This window comes from Chlorocebus sabaeus, chromosome 6 (genome assembly GCF_047675955.1).
Source record: "Chlorocebus sabaeus isolate Y175 chromosome 6, mChlSab1.0.hap1, whole genome shotgun sequence".
Classification (NCBI taxonomy): domain Eukaryota; kingdom Metazoa; phylum Chordata; class Mammalia; order Primates; family Cercopithecidae; genus Chlorocebus; species Chlorocebus sabaeus.
This window is the reverse complement of record NC_132909.1, coordinates 39,541,309-39,561,964: the sequence shown is the minus strand read 5'-3', so window position 1 is coordinate 39,561,964 and position 20,656 is coordinate 39,541,309. Positions and strand designations below refer to the sequence as shown.

The following is a 20,656-nucleotide window of genomic DNA, read 5'->3' as shown; positions in this document are numbered from 1 at the left end:
TTTATTTTAGACTAAACCTAGGCCTGACTCCATCTCACCCTTTAAACAATTGACTGTTACATCAGGTCAGACTATGTCCTCATAGCATTATCCAAATTGCTAATATTTAAAACTACCACCAACCAGACTACTCTAGAAATGAGGCTTCCTAGCATTGTGGGAGCTCACCTAATGACCAGATCAGACAACTCTGGGAAGAACCCTTCCTAGTACCATGGGACCTGCTGCTGTTAGCTTGCATATGCATTCTGTGGAATGCTTTTTGGCCAAGAGGAGGACTGAGAACTGACCTCTGATTTTTTATCTTGCCCAAATTTGTACCTAGGGGATATAGGGAGTCATGCCCTACAAACCATAAATTCTCATCAGATGCAGTTTATTTGACCCTATATGTCATGACTTACTTTTCAGTCTAACTCCCTCATAACATTATGAGACAAGAAAAAAGTATTTAAACCCAAAATAGATTTCCTTGCCATATCTGGAAATTGCCCCACAAAGTCTCTTGTGGGAAAAACTCACATTCTGTAGAAAATCTCCTTCCCCCTTTGTTTTCCTTTCTTCCTGTGCAGATCCAGGAGATAGTCAACTAAGAGCCAACCACCCTTTTAGGTCTGATAAGAAACATTTTACAACCTGTTCTGTCTCTGAAGTCAGCTATCTGAGAGATTTCTCTGCACAGTAAAACTCGGTCTCTATAATTCCTTACCTTAACCTAAAAATTCCCTTTTGTTGATCCCAAGTCTTCAGATAAATTCCACCAATTGTCAACCAGAAAATATTTAAATTTACCTGGGAGCCCCCTGCTTGAGTTGTCCAACCATTCTGAATCAAACCTATTTATTTATTTATTTATTTATTTATTTATTTATTTATTTATTTTTGAGACAGAGTGTTGGTCTGTTGCTCAGACCACTGCACCTGCCCACCAGTGCATTTTTAAAATGTATGTGATTGGCCAGGCACAGTGGCTCACGCCTGTAATGCCAGCACTTTGGGAGGCCAAGGCGTGCAGATCATGAGGTCAGGAGATTGAGACCATCCTGGCTAACACTGTGAAACTCCGTCTCTACTAAAAATACAAAAAAATTAGCCGGGCATGGTGGCATGCACCTGTAGTCCCAGCTACTTGGGAGGCTGAGGTAGAAGAATCTCTTGAACCTGGGAAGCGGAGGTTGCAGTGAGACCAGATCACGCCACTGCACTCCAGTCTGGGCAACAAAGCGAGACTCCATCTCAAAAAAGTATTTGATTGATGTCTCATTCCAAAATATATAAAAGTAAGTTCCACCCCGACCACCCTGGGCACATGTTCTCAGAACCTCCTGACAGTTGTGTCATAGGCCATTGCCACGCATATATGGCTCAGAATCAGTCTCTTCAATTTTTTTTAAAACCATCTGTGACAAACCCACAGCCAACATTAAACTGAACAGGAAAAAGTTGGAAACATTTCCTCTGAGAACTGGAACAAGACAATAGTGCCCACTTTCATCACTTCTATTCAACATAGTACTGAAAGTCCTAGCCAGAGCAACTAGAGAAAAGAAATAAAGAGCCTCCAAGTTGGTAAAGAGGTAGTCAAATTGCCACTGTTCACTGATGTTACACTTATCTAATTAGGAAACCCTAAATACTCATCAAAAAGCATCTAGATCTGATAAATCAATAAAGTTTTAGGATACAAAATTAATGTGCACATATTAGTGGCATTGATATACACCAACAGCAACCAAACTGATATTTTTTTTTTTTTTTTTTTTTTTTTTGAGACGGAGTCTCGCTCTGTCGCCCAGGCTGGAGTGCAGTGGCCGGATCTCAGCTCACTGCAAGCTCCGCCTCCCAGGTTCACGCCATTCTCCTGCCTCAGCCTCCCAAGTAGCTGGGACTACAGGCGCCCGCCACCTCGCCCAGCTAGTTTTTTGTATTTTTTTAGTAGAGACGGGGTTTCACCAGGTTAGCCAGGATGGTCTCGATCTCCTGACCTCGTGATCCGCCCGTCTCGGCCTCCCAAAGTGCTGGGATTACAGGCTTGAGCCACCGCGCCCGGCCCAAACTGATATTTAAATCAAGAACTCAGCCTCTTTTAAAGCAGCTGCAAAAAAAATAGTAATAATAATTAGGATTATCCCTAACGAGGGCCATGAAAGATCTTTACAAGAAAAACTATAAAACATTGCTGAAAGGTATAATAGATGACACAAACAAATAAAAACACATCCCATGCTTATAGAGGGGTACGGTTAGTATTGTAAAAATGATGATATTACCAAAAGCGAGCTACAAATTCAATACAATTCCCACGAAGGTAACATCATAATTTCCTCACATAACTAAGAACATCTAAAATTCATATGAAACAAAAAAGAACCTGCATAGATAAAGTAAGACTAAGCAAAACAAAAATCAACTCAAGATGGATCAAAAACGTTAAGACCTGAAACTATAAAAATTGTAGAAGATAATACTGGAAAAACTCTTCTAGACATTGGCTTTGGCAAAGCGTACATGACCAAGAACCCAAAAACACATGCAACATGAAACAAAGACAGATGAGACTTAATTAACTCTCAAAAGAAGATATACAAATGGCCAAAAAACATTGATAAAAATGCTCAACATTACTAATGATTAATGATCAGGAAAATGCAAATCAAAACCACAATGTGATACCACCTTATTCCTGCAAAAATAACCATAATTAAAACATCAAAAAATAATACATGTTGTCATGGCTGCGGTGAAAAGGGAATACTTTTACACTGCTGGTGGGAATGTATACTAGTACAACCACTATGGAAAACAGTATGGAGATTGATTAAAACACTAAAAGTAGAACTACCGTTTGATTCAGCAATACCACTACTGGGTATCTACACGGAGAAAAAGAAGTCATTATATGAGTAAGACACTTGCACATGCATGTTTATAGCAGCACAATTTGCAATTGCAAAAGAATGGAAGCAGCCTAATTAATGCCCATCAACTAATAAGTGGAAAAAGAAAATGTGGCATATGCCACACACATATATGTGTGTATATATACATACATATATACACACCAATGAATGCTACTCAGTCATAACTAGGAATAAAATAATAGTATTTGCAGCAACCTCGATGGAGTTGAAGACCATTATTCTAAGTGAATTAACTAAGAAATAAAAAACCAAACATTGTATGTTCTCATTTATAAGTGGGAACTAAGCTATGACAATGCAATGGCATAAGAATTATATAAATGGACTCTGGGTACTCAGTGGCAAGGGTGAGAGAGGAGTGAGGGATAAAAGACTACATATTGGGTACGGTGCACACTGCTTGGGAGATGAGTGCACCTAAATGTTAGAAATCACTACAAAAGAACTTATCCATGTAACCAAACATCATCTGTACCTTAGAAACTTTGGAAATAATAATAATAATAAACAAAAACAAAATAACCCCAAATCCCGTAAGTTTAACTTTCTGTGCTTTGGCTGTTTTTCGTTTATTTTTTATTTTTCAGAAGGGGTCTCACTCTGTCACCCAGAATAGAGTGCAATGGCTTGATCAGGGCTCATTGCAGCCTCAACCTCCTTGGTTCAGTCAATCCTCCTCCCTCAGCCTCCTGAATAGCTGGTACTAAAGGTGCAGGCCACCATGCTCAGTTAACTTTTGTAATTTTTTAGATACATGTTTTTGCCATGTTGCCCAGCCTGATCTCGAATTCCTGGGCTTAAGCAGTCTTCATTTCTTGGCCTCCCAAAGTGCTGGGATTATAAGCATGAACCATCATGAGTGACCACAGTCTTTTCTCTTTTTTTGGAGACAGAGCCTCACTCTGTCACCCAGGCTGGAGTGCAGTGATCTGATCTTGACTCACTGCAACCACCGCCTGTCAGGTTCAAGCGATTCTCCTGCCTCAGCCTCCGAGTAGCTGGGACTACAGGTGCACGCCACCATGCCCAGCTAATTTTTGTATTTATTAGTGGAGATGGGGTTTCACCATATTGGCCAGGCTGGTCTCGAACTCCTGACCTCGTGATCCACCCACCTCGGCCTCCCAAAATGCTGGGAATACAGGTGTAAGCCACTGCACCCAGCCCACAATTTTTTTAAAACATGATATAGAAAAGCTAACTATATTTAGATCTGTTACTTAACAGAAAATTTGAATAAACATTAAAAAACATAAAATGTTTTTTATCTACAAATATTGATACAAAACAGTTCAAAATTACTTTCTAGGGATTTCATTAAAAATTAGTTTGTTAAGGGTTAATGTAATTTATATATATAAAACTAAGATTTCTAGGTGTAAGAAAACCAATTTTTCGTAGAGAGTGTATAAACAAAGGTCAGGTGCAGTGGCTCACATCTGTAATCCCAACATTTTGGGAGGCCAGGGCAGACGGATCATTTCGAGTTTAGGAGTTCCAGACCAGCCTGAGCAACAAGGCAAATTCCAGTCTCTACTTAAAATATGGAAATAAACCGGGCCTGATGGCTTACCCCTGTAGTCCCAGCTACTTCAGAGGCTGAGGCTGGAGATTCGCTTGAACCTGGGAGGCGGAGGTTGCAGTGAGTCAAGATTGCGCCTCTGCACTTCAGCCTAGGTGAAAGAACAGGCCTCTCTCCCGGAAATAAAAAAAGAGAGTATATAAACAAAAGCAAAATATGCTTTTGATGAAGAAAGTTAGAAACATTTTGTCTACTTTGAAATTACTTAGGGGTTGTTTCAAATTGAAAACATAAAAATAATGTAAATTAAAATAAAATATAAAAACTTAAAAAATGGCCGGGCACGATGGCTCACGCCTGTAATCCCAGTAATTTGGGAGGCTGAGGCGGGTGGATTACCTGAGGCCAAGAGTTCGTGACCTGCTTGGCAACACAGTGAAACCCCGTCTCTACTAAAAATACAAAAAATTAGCCGAGTTTGGTGATGCATGCCTGTAATCCCAGCTACTTGGGAAGCTGAGGCAGGAGAATCGCTTGAACCCAGGAGGCAGAGGTTGCAGTGAGTCGAGATGGCGCCACTGCACTCCAGCTTGGGCGACAGAGCTAGACTTTGTCTAGACAAAAAATAAAAAATAAAAAATGATAAGAGATCATAAAATATGTATAAAAATCTAGAATGGTCAAAAAGACAAATTCGATGGACTTTATTTTTGTTATTATTATTATTACTATTTTTGAGACAAAGTTTCGCTGTGTCGCCCAGGCTAGGGTGCGGTAGCAAGATCTTGACTCACTGCAACCTCAGCCCCCAGGGTTCAAGGAATTCTGCTGCCTCAGCCTCCTGAGAAGCTGGGATTACAGGCACGCGCCACCATACCCAGCTATTTTTTTTTTTACTTTTATTTTTTTTGAGACAGAATTTCACTCTTGTTGTCCAGGCTGGAGTGTAATGACGCGATCTACACTCACTGCAGCCACTACCTCCTGGGTTCAAGCAGTTCTCCTGCCTCAGCCTCCCGAGAAGCTGGGATTACAGGTACATGCCACTACACCTAGCTAACTTTGTATTTTTAGTGGAGATGAGGGTTCACCATGTTAGTCAGACTGGTCTTGAACTCCTGACCTCAGGTGATCTGCCCGCCTGGGCCATCGAAAGTGCTGGGATTACAGGCGTGAGTCACCGCGCCCAGCTGATGGATTTACTTATAACGGTTTATTAAATTAGCTTTTTGTACTGATAATACATTATTACTAAAGTAAAAGTTGATTTTCTCTTGAACAAAAATTTTATGTATTATTAATATATATAAAATATGTTTGTTCACATTTTGAATACGTTGAAAAAGAGAGAGAGCAAAACGGATATAGAATTTTCGCATGCTCTGGGGTGGGCCTGGCTCAGCTCAGGGAGGAAGCCCTGCCTGATAAGGCTGCAGCTTAAGCTGTCACTCTTCAGTCCAGCGTGTGATCACTTCTTCTATCACTCAGGGTCTGACTAGGCGGGGCCTTAAACGTTATCCAATCAGGGACGTTGGGCTGGGAACTGTCCAATCAGGCACACAGCTGGAGCGGACAGGGCGGCTTCCGGGATATGGCGGGGCCTTTGTCTCTTGCTGCCGCTGGAGCTGCAGGTCTGTTTTCACTGATCTGTATCCTCTGCTCCTAGAGGCCCCGCGTTTGTGGCGCTGTTACCAGCGGGTATTGGAGATCCACAGCTAAGATGCCGGGACCCCCTAGAAGCCTAGAAATGGTAAGAATTCCAGTCTGACATCCCGAGAGAGGGGAGGGGGCTGGTTGGAACTGGTGGGAAGCGGTTGTGGCGGGACGCAGGCCTCCCCGCAGTCAGCTCCACAATCTGCGCCCGGAGTTCTCCTTGCCCAGCTCGGCCTCAGTCTCCTGCAGAAATAAGATGGCGGCTACGCTGACAGCCAAATCCCCAGGCGTCCTGTCTCTTCCCTGCGCAGTGACCCGCAGTCCCGCGTCTCTCCCAAATTGTGCAGGGACCCAGGGATGGTCGTCAGGGTAGAATCCTGACTCGGGTTGCGTGTTCATGAACGGGAAGAGCTTTGGTCTGTGGGGTTCCCAGGCCCTCTTTTTTCCCATTAAAAATTTATGGGCGTCACTGCAAAAATACTAAGTAATTTAATAAAAGAATAATTGAAAAAATTGTACAGCACCCAGCTGTGGTTTGTAATTTGTGGTCCATGGAAGGGGCTTGAAGAAGAGATTGTTATAAGGTTCATGATAAAGAAACCAAATTCAATAATTGGCTAGGTACAGTTATCTAGCTTTTTTTTTTTTTTTGGAGACAGTCTCACTCTTTTGCCCAGGCTGGAGTGCAGTGGTGTGATCTCGACTCACCGCAACCTCCGCCTCTTGGGTTCAAGCGATTCTCCTGCCTCAGCCTCCCTAGTAGCTGGGATTACAGGCGCCCGCCACCACAATTTTTTTATTTTTAGTAGAGACGGGGTTTCACCATGTTGGCCAGGCTGGTCTCCAACTCCTGACCCCAGGTGATCCACCCACCTCGGCCTCCGAAAGTGCTAGGATTACAGGAGTGAGCCACCGTGCCCAGCCTATTTTCTTGATTTTTACATTCAAGGTAGAAATAGCCTGGTAATGTAATCAGAGCTCAATTGGCAGCTTATTCTTGGTTAAGCCTGAATTTTGTTTCCGCTAATGTAGTAATATACCAAAAAATGCTCTTGAGTTTAGATTTTTATTTTTAGAAGTAGAAATCCGGGGACTAGAGTCACCTCAATCTAATTGCCTGCCACTTAATTATTTTCACATTCCATAGGGGACTGATTTTTTTCTGAAATTTTCACATGTGTCCCAAGCAGGGCTTCAAGTTCACCCCTCATCCCCTATTCCTCCAGCCTAACTCTGGCTTGCAGGAAAATACTAAATTTCCCGTTTCGTCTGATATTCCCAAATGCCAGTTTCCCCTCCCTAATTCACTTTATCATCTATTTGTCCTTTAATGTACGTTTTGATACCTATTTTAATTTTTTTTTTTTTTTTTAATTTTTGAGACAGGCTTGCTCTGTCGCCTCAGATGGAGTGCAGTGGTGCGATCTAGGCTCTCTGCAACCTCTGCCTTATGGGATCAAACGATTCTCTTGTCTCAGTCTCCCAAGTAGCTGGAATTACAGGCGCCCGCCCCTATACCTGGCTAATTTTTGTATTTTTGGTAGAGACCGGGCTTCACTGTGTTGGCCAGGATGGTTTCAAACTCCTAGCCTCAAGCGATACTCCTGCCTCGGCCTCCCAAAGAGCTGCTATTACAGACGTGAGCCACCTCGCCTGGTCAATTAATTAATCATTTTTTGACAGCATTTGATGGCACATTTAAAAAGATTTGTTTTCTTTTTGTAAATATTTCTTATGAGAAGAAAGCAAAGAATAATCTCTTGACACTGTATTGTAAAATATCTCTGTGTTTTTTTCTTCTATTTTCCCTAGACACAGATATCTTATCAGAATGTTTTTGGGTGAAGTTTTCCTTTTGGAAACTATAGTGTGATGTGTCTTTAGTCATCGTTCGGTTTTCTTGGACCAGGGTTTCAGAACTGTATTGGGATAAACTAAGATACCTACCGTGGCTGTGTCTGCTAGAGTGTCTAGTAAATATCAGCTTTGGGTCATATACTCTCATAGGAAAATCTGAGGTATTGAGTGTAGCTTCCCAAGTGTGCAGGTGGATGCCCTGAGTCTAAGAGGCATTTCCTGGTGCACTTTTTTTTTTTTTTTAAAGCTAATTTTTTGAGACATTAATATTGTCTTCACCCAACCCAGCTTTCATTTCTTTTTTTTTTTTTTTTTTTGAGACGGAGTCTCGCTCTGTCGCCCAGGCTGGAGTGCAGTGGCCGGATCTCTGCTCACTGCAAGCTCCGCCTCCCGGGTTCACGCCATTCTCCTGCCTCAGCCTCCCGAGTAGCTGGGACTACAGGCGCCCGCCACCTCGCCCGGCTAGGTTTTTTGTATTTTTTTAGTAGAGACGGGGTTTCACCGTGTTAGCCAGGATGGTCTCGATCTCCTGACCTCGTGATCCGCCCGTCTCGGCCTCCCAAAGTGCTGGGATTACAGGCTTGAGCCACCGCGCCCGGCCCAGCTTTCATTTCTTAAAGACACATTGCTGGTCAGCCAATCAGATACTAGTATTGAAGAGAAAACAAATAATTTCTAACTCCTGGTTTCCTTTAGAGGGCAGAAAAATAGTAAAAAAAATTCGAGAAACAAAACAAAACAAAACCAGGGCGAGGTGCGGTGGCTCAGGCCTGTAATCCTGGCACTTTGGGAGGCCAAGGAGGGCGGATCATGAAGTCAGGAGTTCAAGACCAGCTGGTCAACATGGTGAAACCCCATCTCTACTAAAAATACAAAAAAAAAAAAAAAAAAGTAAATAGCTGGGTGTAGTGGTACAAGCTGTAATCACAGCTACTCAGGAGGCCAAGGCAGAGTCACTTGAACCTTGGAGGTGGAGGTTGCAGTGAGCGGATATCGCGCCACTGCACTCCAGCCTGAGCGACAGAGTGAGACTCCTCGAAAACAAAAACAAACCCCAAAAAACTGACCCCAGTGAGATGGTGTAAAAACTTGAGGAATAAAATGCGCCTGAGGCACTCAATGGAGCATAGTTCAGAGTCTCCTGAGAGGGGGTTATTGAGCACTTTAGTGAGTAGGATGGAGTGGGACAGTCTCTCAAGTATTTGGGTTGCCTGACTTGACACATGATTAAGACATATCTGTGTCTTGAAAAGGTTTTTTCACTTATTTTGACCGAAGGTTTGTTTTTGTTTTTTTTGAGACAGAGTTTCCCTCTGTCACCCAGGCTGGAGTACAGTGGTGCCATCTCGGCCCGCTGCAACCTCCAGCTCTTGAGTTCAGGTGATTCTCATGCCTCGGCCTCCCAAATAGCTGGGACTACAGGTGTGCGCCACCACACTCAGCTCATTTCTGTAGTTTTAGTAGAGATGGAGTTTCACGATGTTAGCCAGGCTGTTCTCAAACTTCTGGCCTTAAGTGACTCCCCTGCCCAGGCCTTCCAAAGTGCTGAGATTACAGGCCTGAGCCACTGTGCCCAGCTCACCTCAGTTTTTTAACTGTATATTGCGTTTTATTAGTAGAGCTTGAAAGGTAAGAAAATATTTACAAAGGGCATAAAAGAGGTGAGTTTCAAAAACATTAATATCTAATAATATATTTTATTTGTTGAAAATTTTCATTTCTCTTTTTCTTTCTCAGAGTAAGTTTAGCAAGTTTCTCGGGCATTTTTTTTTATGGCTGAGTGATTTTTTTTTTTTTTTTTTTTTTGAGACAGAATCTCACTCTGTCGCCTAGGCTAGAGTACAATGGTGCCATCTCGGCTCACTGCAACCTCTGCCTCCCGGGTTCAAGCGATTCTCCTGCCTCAGCCTCCTTGGTAGCTGGGATTTCAGGCACACACCACCATACCTGGCTAATTTTTGTATTTTTAGTAGAGATGGTTTCACCATGTTAGGCTGGTCTCAAACTCCTGACCTCAGGTGATCCGCCCACCTCGGCCTCCCAAAGTGCTGGGATTACAGGAATGAACCACCATGCTTGGCCTGTGGCTGAGTGATTTCAAACAGAATTCCATCTAGCTTTTAGACTGGTAGCTACCAAGGAAAAAAAGAAAAAAAAAAATCTCTCTTCAATTTCAGCTGTAGACAATGAATGCGTTTCCATAAAACAATGTGGTAGATAATTGATGAGTTACATAGATTCCTGAAAACTTCAATTCCTTTTTTTAGCAGGGTAAATTTTTGATAGTGAGTATCTTTGTTCTATATCCTGTTTTTTTGTGTGTTTGATTGTTTTTGAGATAAACAGTCGCACTGCAACACCCAGGCTGGAGTACAATGGTGCATCTTAGCTCACTGCAACCTGCAGTTCCCAGTTCAAGTGATTCTCCTGCCTTTGCCTCCTGAGTAGCTGAGACTACAGGCATGTGTCACCACACCTGGCTAGTTTTTGTATTTTCTGTAGAGATGGGGTTTCACCGTGTTGCCCAGGCTGGTCTCGAACTCCTGACCTCGAGTGATCTGCCCATCTCAGCCTCCCAAAGTGCTGGGATTACAGGTGTGAGCCACTGCGCCCAGCCCAATATCCTGTTATTTTGATTTTTGAGTTTAATGCTACATTTTATGTGATGAAACTTGGTACCTCCTAGAAGTGTTCCTATGTGATTAATTTTTTTTTTTTTTTTAAATCGAGTTTTGGTCTTGTCGCCCAAGGTGGAGTGCAATGGGTGATCTCGGCTCATGTCAACCTATGCCTCCTGGGTTCAAGCAGTTCTCCTGCCTCAACTTCTCCAGTAGCTGGGATTACAGGCGCCCACCACCATGCCTGGCTAATTTTTGTATTTTTAGTAGAGACGGGGTTTCACCATGTTGGCCAGGCTGGTCTTGAACTCCTGACCTCAGGTGATCCGTCGCCTCGGCCTCCCAAAGTGCTGGGATTACAGGTGTGAGCCATCACGCTGGGCCAAGCAATCCTCTTGTACCTCGGCCTTCCAAGTAGCTGGGGCTACAGGCATACAGCACCATGCATAGGTAATTTTTGTTTTTGTAGTGTTTTAGAGATGGGATTTTTCCATGTTGCTCAGGGTGGTCTTAAACTCCTGAGCTCAGGCAATCCACCTGTCTTGGCCTCTCAGAGTGCTGCGATTACAGGCGTGAGCCATTGTGCCTGATCATACCATATTTTCTTTATTCGGTCTACCATTGATAGACATTCAAGTTGATTCCATGTCTTTGCTACTGTGAATAGTGCTGCAGTGAACACCCTTGTGCATGTGTCTTTATGACAGAATAATTTATATTTCTTTGGGTATATACCCAATTATGAGGTTGCTTGATAAAATGGTAATTCTGTTTTTAGTTCTGTGAGAAATTGCCACACTGCTTTTTACAGTGGTTGAATCAATGTACCCTTTTTTTTCTTTTGAGATGGAGTCTCGCTGTGTTGCCCAGGCTGGAGTGCAGTGGCCGGATCTCGGCTCACTGCAAGCTCCGTCTCCCAGGTTTACACCGTTCTCCTGCCTCAGCCTCCCGAGTAGCTGGGACTACAGGCGCCCGCCACCTTGCCCGGCTAGTTTGTTTTTTTTTTTTTTTGTATTTTTTTATTAGAGACGGAGTTCCACTGTGTTAGCCAGGATAGTCTCGATCTCCTGACCTTGTGATCCGCCCGTCTCGGCCTCCCAAAGTGCTGGGATTATAGGCTTGAGCCACCGCAATGTACCCTTTTAACAGCAGTGTATAAGTATTCCCTTTTCTCTGCAACCTTGACATAATCTATTTTGTGGCTTAATAGCCGTTCTCACTGGCATGAGATGGTATCTCATGGTTTTTCTTTGCATTTCTCCAATAATTATTGATAAGCATTTTATTATATGTGTGTTAGCCACATGTTTGTCTTCTTTTGAGAAGCATCTTTTTCATGTTTTTTTGTCTGCTTTTTAGTGAGGTCTTTTTTTTCTTGTAAACTTGTTTAAGTTCCTTATGGATTCTGGATACTAGACCTTTGTTAGAAGCATAGTTTGAAAATATTTCCTGTTATTCTGTAGGTTGTCTCTTTACTGTGTTGATAGTTTCCTTTGCTGTAAAGAAGCTGTTTAGTTTAATTAGGTCCAATTTGTCAATTTTTGCTTTTTTTGCAGTTGCTTTTGGTAGCTTCATCATGAAATCTCTACTAGATTCTATGTCTAGAATGGTATTTCCTAAGTTATCTTCCAGGGTTTTTTATAATATTAAAATAAAAATTTCAGTCTTTAATTAATCTTGAGTTGATTTTTGTATATGGTGTAATAAAGGGGTCCAGTTTCAGTCTTCTACATAATGTTAGCTAGTTATTCCACCACCAGTTATTTTATAGGGAATTGTTTCCACATTTCTATTGTCACCTTTGTTGAAGATCAGATGGTTGTAGGTGTGTGACATTATTTCTGGACTGTCTATTCTGTTACATTGGTCTATGAGTTTGTTTTTGTACCAGTTCCATGTTGCTTTGTTTACTGTAGCTCTGTAGTAGTGTAATGCCTTCAGCTTTGCTGTTTTTGCTCATAATTACCTTGGCTATTTGACTGTTTTGGTTTTATATGAATTTTACAATAGTTTTTTTTTTTTAAAGTTCTGTTAAAAATATTTTGGTCATTTGATTAGAATAGCATTAAATCTGTAAATATTTTGGGGGACATTATGATCATTTTTAGGATATTGATCTTTTCTGTTTATGAGCATAAAGTTGTTTTCCATTTGTGCCTTTTCTGACTTCTTTAAGCATTGTTTTGCAATTCTTATAGAGATCTTTCACTTTCCTGGTATTTGTAGATATTTTTTTCTTTTTGCAGCAGTTGTGAAGGGATTGTTTATGATTCGTATTTGGCTTGGATGTTGTTGATTTACAGGAACACTACTAATGTTTGTACACTTATTTTGTATCCTGAAATGATACTGAAGTTGTTTTTCTGCCAAGAAAGAGCTTTTCTGCCAAGTTAAAGAGCTTTTTTGCTAAGACTATATGGTTTTCCAGATGGAGAATTATGTTGTCTGCAAATAGGGATTGTTTGACTTCCTCTCTTCCTGTTTAAGTGCCTTTTATTTATTTTTATTTTTATTTTTGTGAGATGGAGTCTCGCTCTGTCACCCAGGCTGGAGTGTAGTGGCACAGTCTTGGCTCACCGCAAATTCCACCTCCCAGGTTCAAGCGAGTCTCCTGCCTCAGCCTCCCGAGTAGGTGGGATTATAGGCGTCCGCCACTGTGCCTGGTTAATTTTTGTATTTTTAGTAGAGGTGAGGTTTCATCATGTTGGCCAGGCTGGTGTTGAATTTCTGACCTCGTGAGCTGCCTGCCTTGGCCTGCCAAAATGCTGGGATTACAGGCGTGAGCCACCGTGCCTGGCCAAATGCCTTTTATTTTTATGTTTTGCCTAATTACTATAACCAGTACTTTCAATTTTATGTTGAATAGTACTGTTGAGAGAAGGCGTCTTTGCCTTGTGCCAGTTTTCAAAGAGGAATGCTTTGTTTGCTTGTTTGTTTGTTTTTCTTTTTGAGATAGAGTCTCACTTTGTCTCCCAGGCTGGAGTGCAGTGGCACAATCTTGGCCCTCTGCAGCCTCAACCTTCTGGGTTCAAGTGATTCTCTTTGCTCAGCCTCTCGAGTAGCTGGGATTACAGGCACCTGCCATCATACTTGGCTAATTTTTGTATTTTTAGCGGAGACAGGGTTTTGCCATGTTAGCCAGGTTGATCTTGGAATCCTGACCTCAGGTGATCCACCTGCCTTGGCCTCCCAAATTGCTGAAATTATAGGCATGAGCTACTGCACCTGTCCACTTTCAGGTTTTTGTCCATTCAGTATGTTTGCTGATGGTTTGTCATAGATAACTTATTATTTTAAAGTATGTACCTTCAATGGCTAGGTTGTTGAAGGTTTTTAACATGAAAGATGTTAAATTTTATCAAAAGCTTTTTCTGCATCTGTTGCTATTATATATTGTAATCTTGTGGTTTCTGTCTAGTTTTGTTTATGTGATGAATCACATTTATTGATTTGTGTATGTTGAACCAACCTTGCATTCCCAGAATAAATTCTACTTGATCATACTGGGTTAGCTTTTTGATATGCTGCCGGATTTGGTTTGTCAGTGTTTTGTTGAAGATTTTTGCCTCAATGTTCAAAGATATTGGCCTGAATTTTTTTTTGTTTTTGTTTTATCTCTGCCAGGTTTTGGTATCAGAATAATGCTGTTTTTATATAATGAGTTGGAAAGAAGTTACTTTTTCTTAATTGCTTAAAATCGTTTCTGTAGAAATAATATCAGCACTTTTTTGTACATTTGATAGAATTCAGCTGTGAATCTGTCTGGTCCTTGGCTTTATTTGGTTGGTAGGCTATTTATTACTAATTCAATTTTTGAGCTTCTTATTCATCTATTTAGGGGTTTCATTTCTTTTTTGTTCATTCTTGGAAGGATGTATTTGTTCAATACTTTTTTCATTTTTTCTAGATTGTCTTGTTTGTGTGCACAGAGGTGTTCATAGTAGACTTCAAGAGATTTTTGTGGGTCAGTGGTAATGTCTCTTGTTATTTCTAATTGTGTTTATTTGGGTCATCCCTTCTTCCTGCATTAATCTAGTTAGTGGTTTATTTATTTTTTTCATAGATTTAATTCTGGGATTTTTAAATATTTTGTGAAGTTTTATGTCTAAATCTCAGTTTAGATCTGATTTTGGTTATTTCTTGTCTGCTGCTACCTTAGGGATTGATTTGCTCTTGCTTCTTTCATTCTTTTATTGATGATATCAGGTTGTAAAATGAAGATCTTTCTAACTTTTTGATTTGAGCATTAAATGCTATAAATTTCCCTTTAACGCCATCTTAGCTATATTGCAGAGATTCTGATGTGTTTTTTGGTTCTTTTTTTTGAGATGGAGTTTTACTCTTGTTGCCCAGGCCAAATGCAATGGCACAGTTTTAACTCACTGCAACCTCCGCCTCTCGGGTTCAAGCATTCTCCTACCTCAGCCTTTCAAGTAGTTGGGATTACAGGCATGTGTCACCATGCCTGCCTGATATTTGTAATTTTAGTAGAGACAGGATTTCACCATGTTGGCCAGGCTGGTGTCGAACTGCTAACCTCATGTGATCTGCTTGCCTCAGCTTCCCAAAGTGCTGGGATTACAGGTATGAGACACCGTGCTTGGCCTGTTTTTTGGTTCTTATTTGTTTAAAAGAACTTCTTGGTTTCTGCCTTAATGTCATTATTTACCAAAAAGTTATTCAAGTGCAGGTTGTTTAATTTTTATGTAATTGTATCAGTTGTTTTATTTTTATTGAACTATATTTCTGTTCAGCTGTGGTCTGTGTGTTTGGGTTTGTATAATTTTGAGATTTTTGAATTTGCTGAGGATTATTCTATTTCTGATTGTGTGGTCAGTTTTTGAGTATGTGCCACATGATGATGAGAACAATGTATGTTATGCTATTTTTAGATGAAGACTTCTGTATATGTCTATTAGGACTATTTGGTCAAGTGTGGAGTTTAGATCCTAATGTTTTGTTAATTGTCTTCTTCAGTTATCTATTAGTGCCTGTGGGATGTTGTAGTATCCCACTATTATTGTGTCAGAATCTGAAATTCTTCATAGGTCTCTAAGAACTTGCTTTATTCATGTGAACCCATGAATTTCATATAACACCTTTCTGTCTTCTGCTTTTTCTCCCATAATCATTCTTACGTGTGCACACAGTGTGCAAAATTCAGATGTCCAAGAGTTCAAGGACATGTTTAGAGACCTGTCTGTTGTAAAACAAATATAAATTAGAAATAAGAGGCTTAATCTATATTAAAATAAGAGAATCTGTATTGAAATATATTTGACAACTTCCACCAGTACTTTTGATAAAAAATTAAAATCTGACTGTGATAGTACAATGGAATATATGTGAGCCTGCAACATAGCTTACTAGAGAGTTATTACAGTTTTTGGGTGGCCACATCACTTGCCTTTATTTGTCCTGTAATAGCAGCATTCCAATTTGTGAAATGAAAGACACTAACATTATGCTTACTTATAATTATCCCTATTGGTTAAATTAATAAGCCTATCAGACTAACATCTACTGTAACAATTTGGTAGTAAATTTTCTTTGGATATTAAACATAAATATGTAAGTATGAATAATTTTAACATACTCCTCATAATGTATGTGGAATCTTTCAAATTTTTCTGTAACTATAATTCAGTTCAAAAACTACATTTCAAAAGTATGAATCACAACACTACAATAGCTATTTAAGGAATTCATTTAAAGTAAATATTATGGCTTTATTCATATTATTGTAGAAAATACTAGTGAATGTATATGAATGAGGCTGTCTACAAACACTGCACATAACTAAACTAATTGTACTGAAGTAATAAATAGAAACCAAGGTATGACAACAGACTCCACTGTTCAGTTTATAAACTGAACTTTTGTTTGTTTGCTTGTTTTTTTTATTTTATTTTGATGGTGACACATGCCTGTAATCCCAGCTACTTGAAAGGCTGAGGTAGGAGAATGTTTGAACCCGAGAGGCGGAGGTTGCAGTGAGTTAAGACTGTGCCATTGCATTTGGCCTGGGCAATAAGAGTAAAACTCCATCTCAAAAAAAAAAAAAAAAAAAAACACATCAGAATCTCTACAATATAGCTAAGTTGGCATTAAAGGGAAATTTATAGCATTTAATGCTCAAAACATTTAGATTATGTGTAGATTTTTATCCCTGTTTTTTGGAAATATATGTAAGTCATATTAACAGCAAAATAAACCTTTTGTCATATTTTTTGTCTCAGGATTGTCTTTATCTGGGACCTGAGATTAATTGCTTTGTTTTTACTTTGGCAAAAGATTATTCTTATGATTTTTAATCTTTTAAAGTTGACACAGATTTGTTCAGATTAAAGCTCATTCCAAGAGCACACAAAAGCTGAGCATAAAAATAGATAAAATTTAGCAATACATAATTGAATTATAAAGATTAAAAGATACTGAATAAGTTGTTTGACAGAAACCTGATTATCCATGGTGATTGTTTGCAGGCTGAAGTATTTATACTACAAAAGCAAAAAGAGTTTAGTTTATGGCCGGACATGGTGGCTCATGCCTGTAATCCCAGGATTTTGGGAGGTTGAGGTGGGCAGATCACCTGAGGTTGGGAGTTGGAGACCAGCCTGGCCAACATGGAGAAACCCCATCTCTACTAAAAATACAAAATTAGCAGGGCAGGGTGGCACATGCCTGTAATCCCAGGTATTCGGGAGGCTGAGGCAGGATAGTTGCTTGAACCTGGGAGGCAGAGGTTGTGGTAAGCTGAGATCATATCATTGCACTCCAGCCTGGGCAGCAAAAGCAAAACTCTGTCTCAGAAATAAAATAAAAAAAACAAGCAAACAAACAAAAGTTCAGTTTATAAACTGAACAGTGGAGTCTGTTGTCATACCTTGGTTTCTATTTATTACTTCAGTACAATTAGTTTAGTTATGTGCAGTGTTTGTAGACAGCCTCATTCATATACATTCACTAGTATTTTCTACAATAATATGAATAAAGCCATAATATTTACTTTAAATGAATTCCTTAAATAGCTATTGTAGTGTTGTGATTCATACTTTTGAAATGTAGTTTTTGAACTGAATTATAGTTACAGAAAAATTTGAAAGATTCCACATACATTATGAGGAGTACGTTAAAATTATTCATACTTACATATTTATGTTTAATATCCAAAGAAAATTTACTACCAAATTGTTACAGTAGATGTTAGTCTGATAGGCTTATTAATTTAACCAATAGGAATAATTATAAGTAAGCATAATGTTAGTGTCTTTCATTTCACAAATTGGAATGCTGCTATTACAGGACAAATAAAGGCAAGTGATGTGGCCACCCAAAAACTGTAATAACTCTCTAGTAAGCTATGTTGCAGGCTCACATATATTCCATTGTACTATCACAGTCAGATTTTAATTTTTTATCAAAAGTACTGGTGGAAGTTGTCAAATATATTTCAATATAGATTCTGCCTTCAGTGGCTAGATGAGAGCAGCAGAGATGAATAAAAACTTAAAATTCCACTGATAATATGCCCCCTTTCTTCGTAATACTCATATTACTCATGCTGAGAGTAGCTATGCACTCTGGATATTTAGAGAGAAATTCTTTTTAGAGGAGTATTTTCTGGCTGACTTGATCAATCTTATATCTAATCTCAGGTTTTTTTTAAAGAGGCTTTTAACTTCCTTTTTTCTCAGTATAATCTTTCTTGGAGTGAGAGCTGTTTTTCTTTCGAATGCTTTGTATGTCTGTTTTAGAATCCCTATTAGTATCCCATAATATCTCTGAAAGACATGGGCTATCACAGTGAGAACTCTTGGAGCTATCTTTATCTGGATGCATGCTGGAAATCCAGCAGTATTTTTTCCATGTAACCATTATAAATAGAAACTGTGGCTTAAATAATGCTCTCATTACCATATTGTGAAGGTGCAGTTCTACCCAAGAGGCCTGTAGGCTCTCCTTCTGCAGCTCAGGCTTCACTCTTTTTTGTTTTTTTTGAGACAGAGTCTTGCCCTGTCTCCCAAGCTGGAGTGCAGTGACATGATCTCAGCTTCCTGCAACCTCTGCCTCCTGGGTTCAAGCGATTCTTCTGCCTCAGCCTCCAAGCAGCTGAAATTACAGGTGCCCACCAGCACGCCCAGCTGTTTTTTTTTTTTTGTTTTGTTTTTTGGTAGAGATGGGGTTTCACTGTGTTGGCCAGGCTGGTCTTGAACTCCTGACCTCATAATCCACCAGCCTTGGCCTCCCAAAGTGCTAGGATAACAGGCATGAGCCACCGTGCCCAGCCAGGCTTCACTCTTTGATGTGACACTGAAGTGCTGCTGTGACAATTGGCATTCACCTAAGATGTGAGCTACCAGCTGTGAGCCCTGTGCTGTGGGCTGTACGTCAGTGGCAGATGGTAGGAAACAAAAGAGGACACTGGCTACCAGAAGAGAGGAAGCAAGAGTGCTCTAGCCCAGTCCTCAGGGAGTAGAGAGCCACTGATTTAAAATGCAAGTAGCCAAAAGGATAGCACCCTATTCAATCACTATTGTAGAAGATTGAAAGTCTACCTTAAACAGTTACCTGGCTTGCAGTTGCAAAACTGCCTTCTGTCATGAAGATGTGAAAAGCTTATTTTGTCATTGAATATAACCAATTAGCATACATGGATGGCCTCCCCAGTGACCAGGTGAATTTAGGATGAACTATGTATGACATGGTGCTGTAAAATCTTCTGCTTGTGAACTAATTATGGTAACTGTCTTTCTGTCTTTTCAATCTCTTAAGTAGACTGACTAATATATGTGACATTCAGATTTAATTGTGTAATGAAAGTTTTCTTTCTGTTATATGATTATGGTTTCTCTGGGGCTAAAGATAATTTTTTTAAAATTATATTTTCCAAACACTGTCTGGAATTACCAGACATAAACACATAAGGTGCCAACCAAGCTTTACTGTAGAGGGGACTTTCCCTCGTAGTCTTCCAGTCAACTCACAATTATGCTGTAAAGTGCATGCTGCCACCTAAATATGCAGGCAGAATTGTGTCTCTGCCTATTTGGTATCTAGGGTGGCTAGACCAGATTTCTGCAAACTTTATAGAGCAGATATTAATCATTTTACTTCATTCAATGACTCTTGTATCTTCAGAACTGAACCTGATTCAGAGACCATGGAGCCCAGAAACCTAATCATAGTAACAGTGTGCATTGAGTTGTTACGGAGACCTGAGAATTTCCACTTCTCTTTTCCTTCTCTCGCTAAAATGCTCACAATTGCAGGTAACAACTGCTGCTACTCCACCCATCTGGGACCTAAGTCTGCGCTCTAAATTCTAAATCTAGGTCTTGAAATTTGGAAAAAAAAAAATCCAAAACTTTTGTTCGAGAATGCAACTATTTTTACTTACGAAACTCAGAGAGACATTAAAATAAGAGCACAATTACATCTTTCTCCCTTCCTTCAACTATATGTTCATCTCTTGAAACTGTTCACTATTGCCACAAGTAGGTATAAGTTAAATTAATAATGACACACTGGACACTATATTGTATACCCTTACCCTTAGTGTACAGTCAATCAATAATTAAAGTTATTTATTTAAACAAGAATTTTTGACAAACAAGTTTGTATGTCTGTCTCTTTTTTTTTTTTTTGCCTTCGCAAATCCACTTGTAACTGCTGCTAATCAAAGTGTAAATTCCAGGCATCTTGAATATTTCTTCTCAAGTTACAATACTTAAACTTGGCCCAAATAAACTGTCTACTTATAGTCATGTTGTGTCAGCTTTTTTTTTTTTTTTAGACAGAGTTTTGCTCTAGTTGCCCAGGCTGGAGTGCAATAGCTTGATCTTGGCTCACCGCAACCTCTGCCTCCCGAGTTCAAATGGTTCTCCTACCTCTGCCTCCCAAGTAGCTGGGATTACAGGCATGGGCCACCTTCCCCAGCTAATTTTGTATTTTTAGTAGAGATGGGGTTTCTCCATGTTGGTCAGGCTGGTCTCAAACTCCTGACCTCAGATGATCTTCGACCTCAGGGGATCCACCTGCCTCGGCCTCCCAAAGTACTGGAATTACAGGCATAAGCCATGGGA

General features: G+C 40.1%; 1 protein-coding gene across 3 annotated transcripts in view; it reads left to right on the top strand.

Annotated features, from left to right (window-relative positions):
• The first annotated feature begins 4,242 nt into the window (after positions 1-4,242).
• The window catches only part of LOC140711883 (zinc finger protein 254-like), a 59,493-nt gene continuing 43,079 nt past the window's right edge, over positions 4,243-20,656 (top strand). Inside the window, exons 1-2 of one of the 3 annotated variants that reach the window (XM_073016696.1) lie at positions 4,243-5,479; positions 6,110-6,193. In XM_073016696.1, the coding sequence (XP_072872797.1) occupies positions 5,393-5,479; positions 6,110-6,193 (171 nt within the window). In that variant the 5' untranslated portion in view covers positions 4,243-5,392. The remainder of the gene's footprint in view (positions 5,480-6,109; positions 6,194-20,656) is intronic. The other 2 variants (XM_073016695.1, XM_073016697.1) reach the window with 2 other exon arrangements.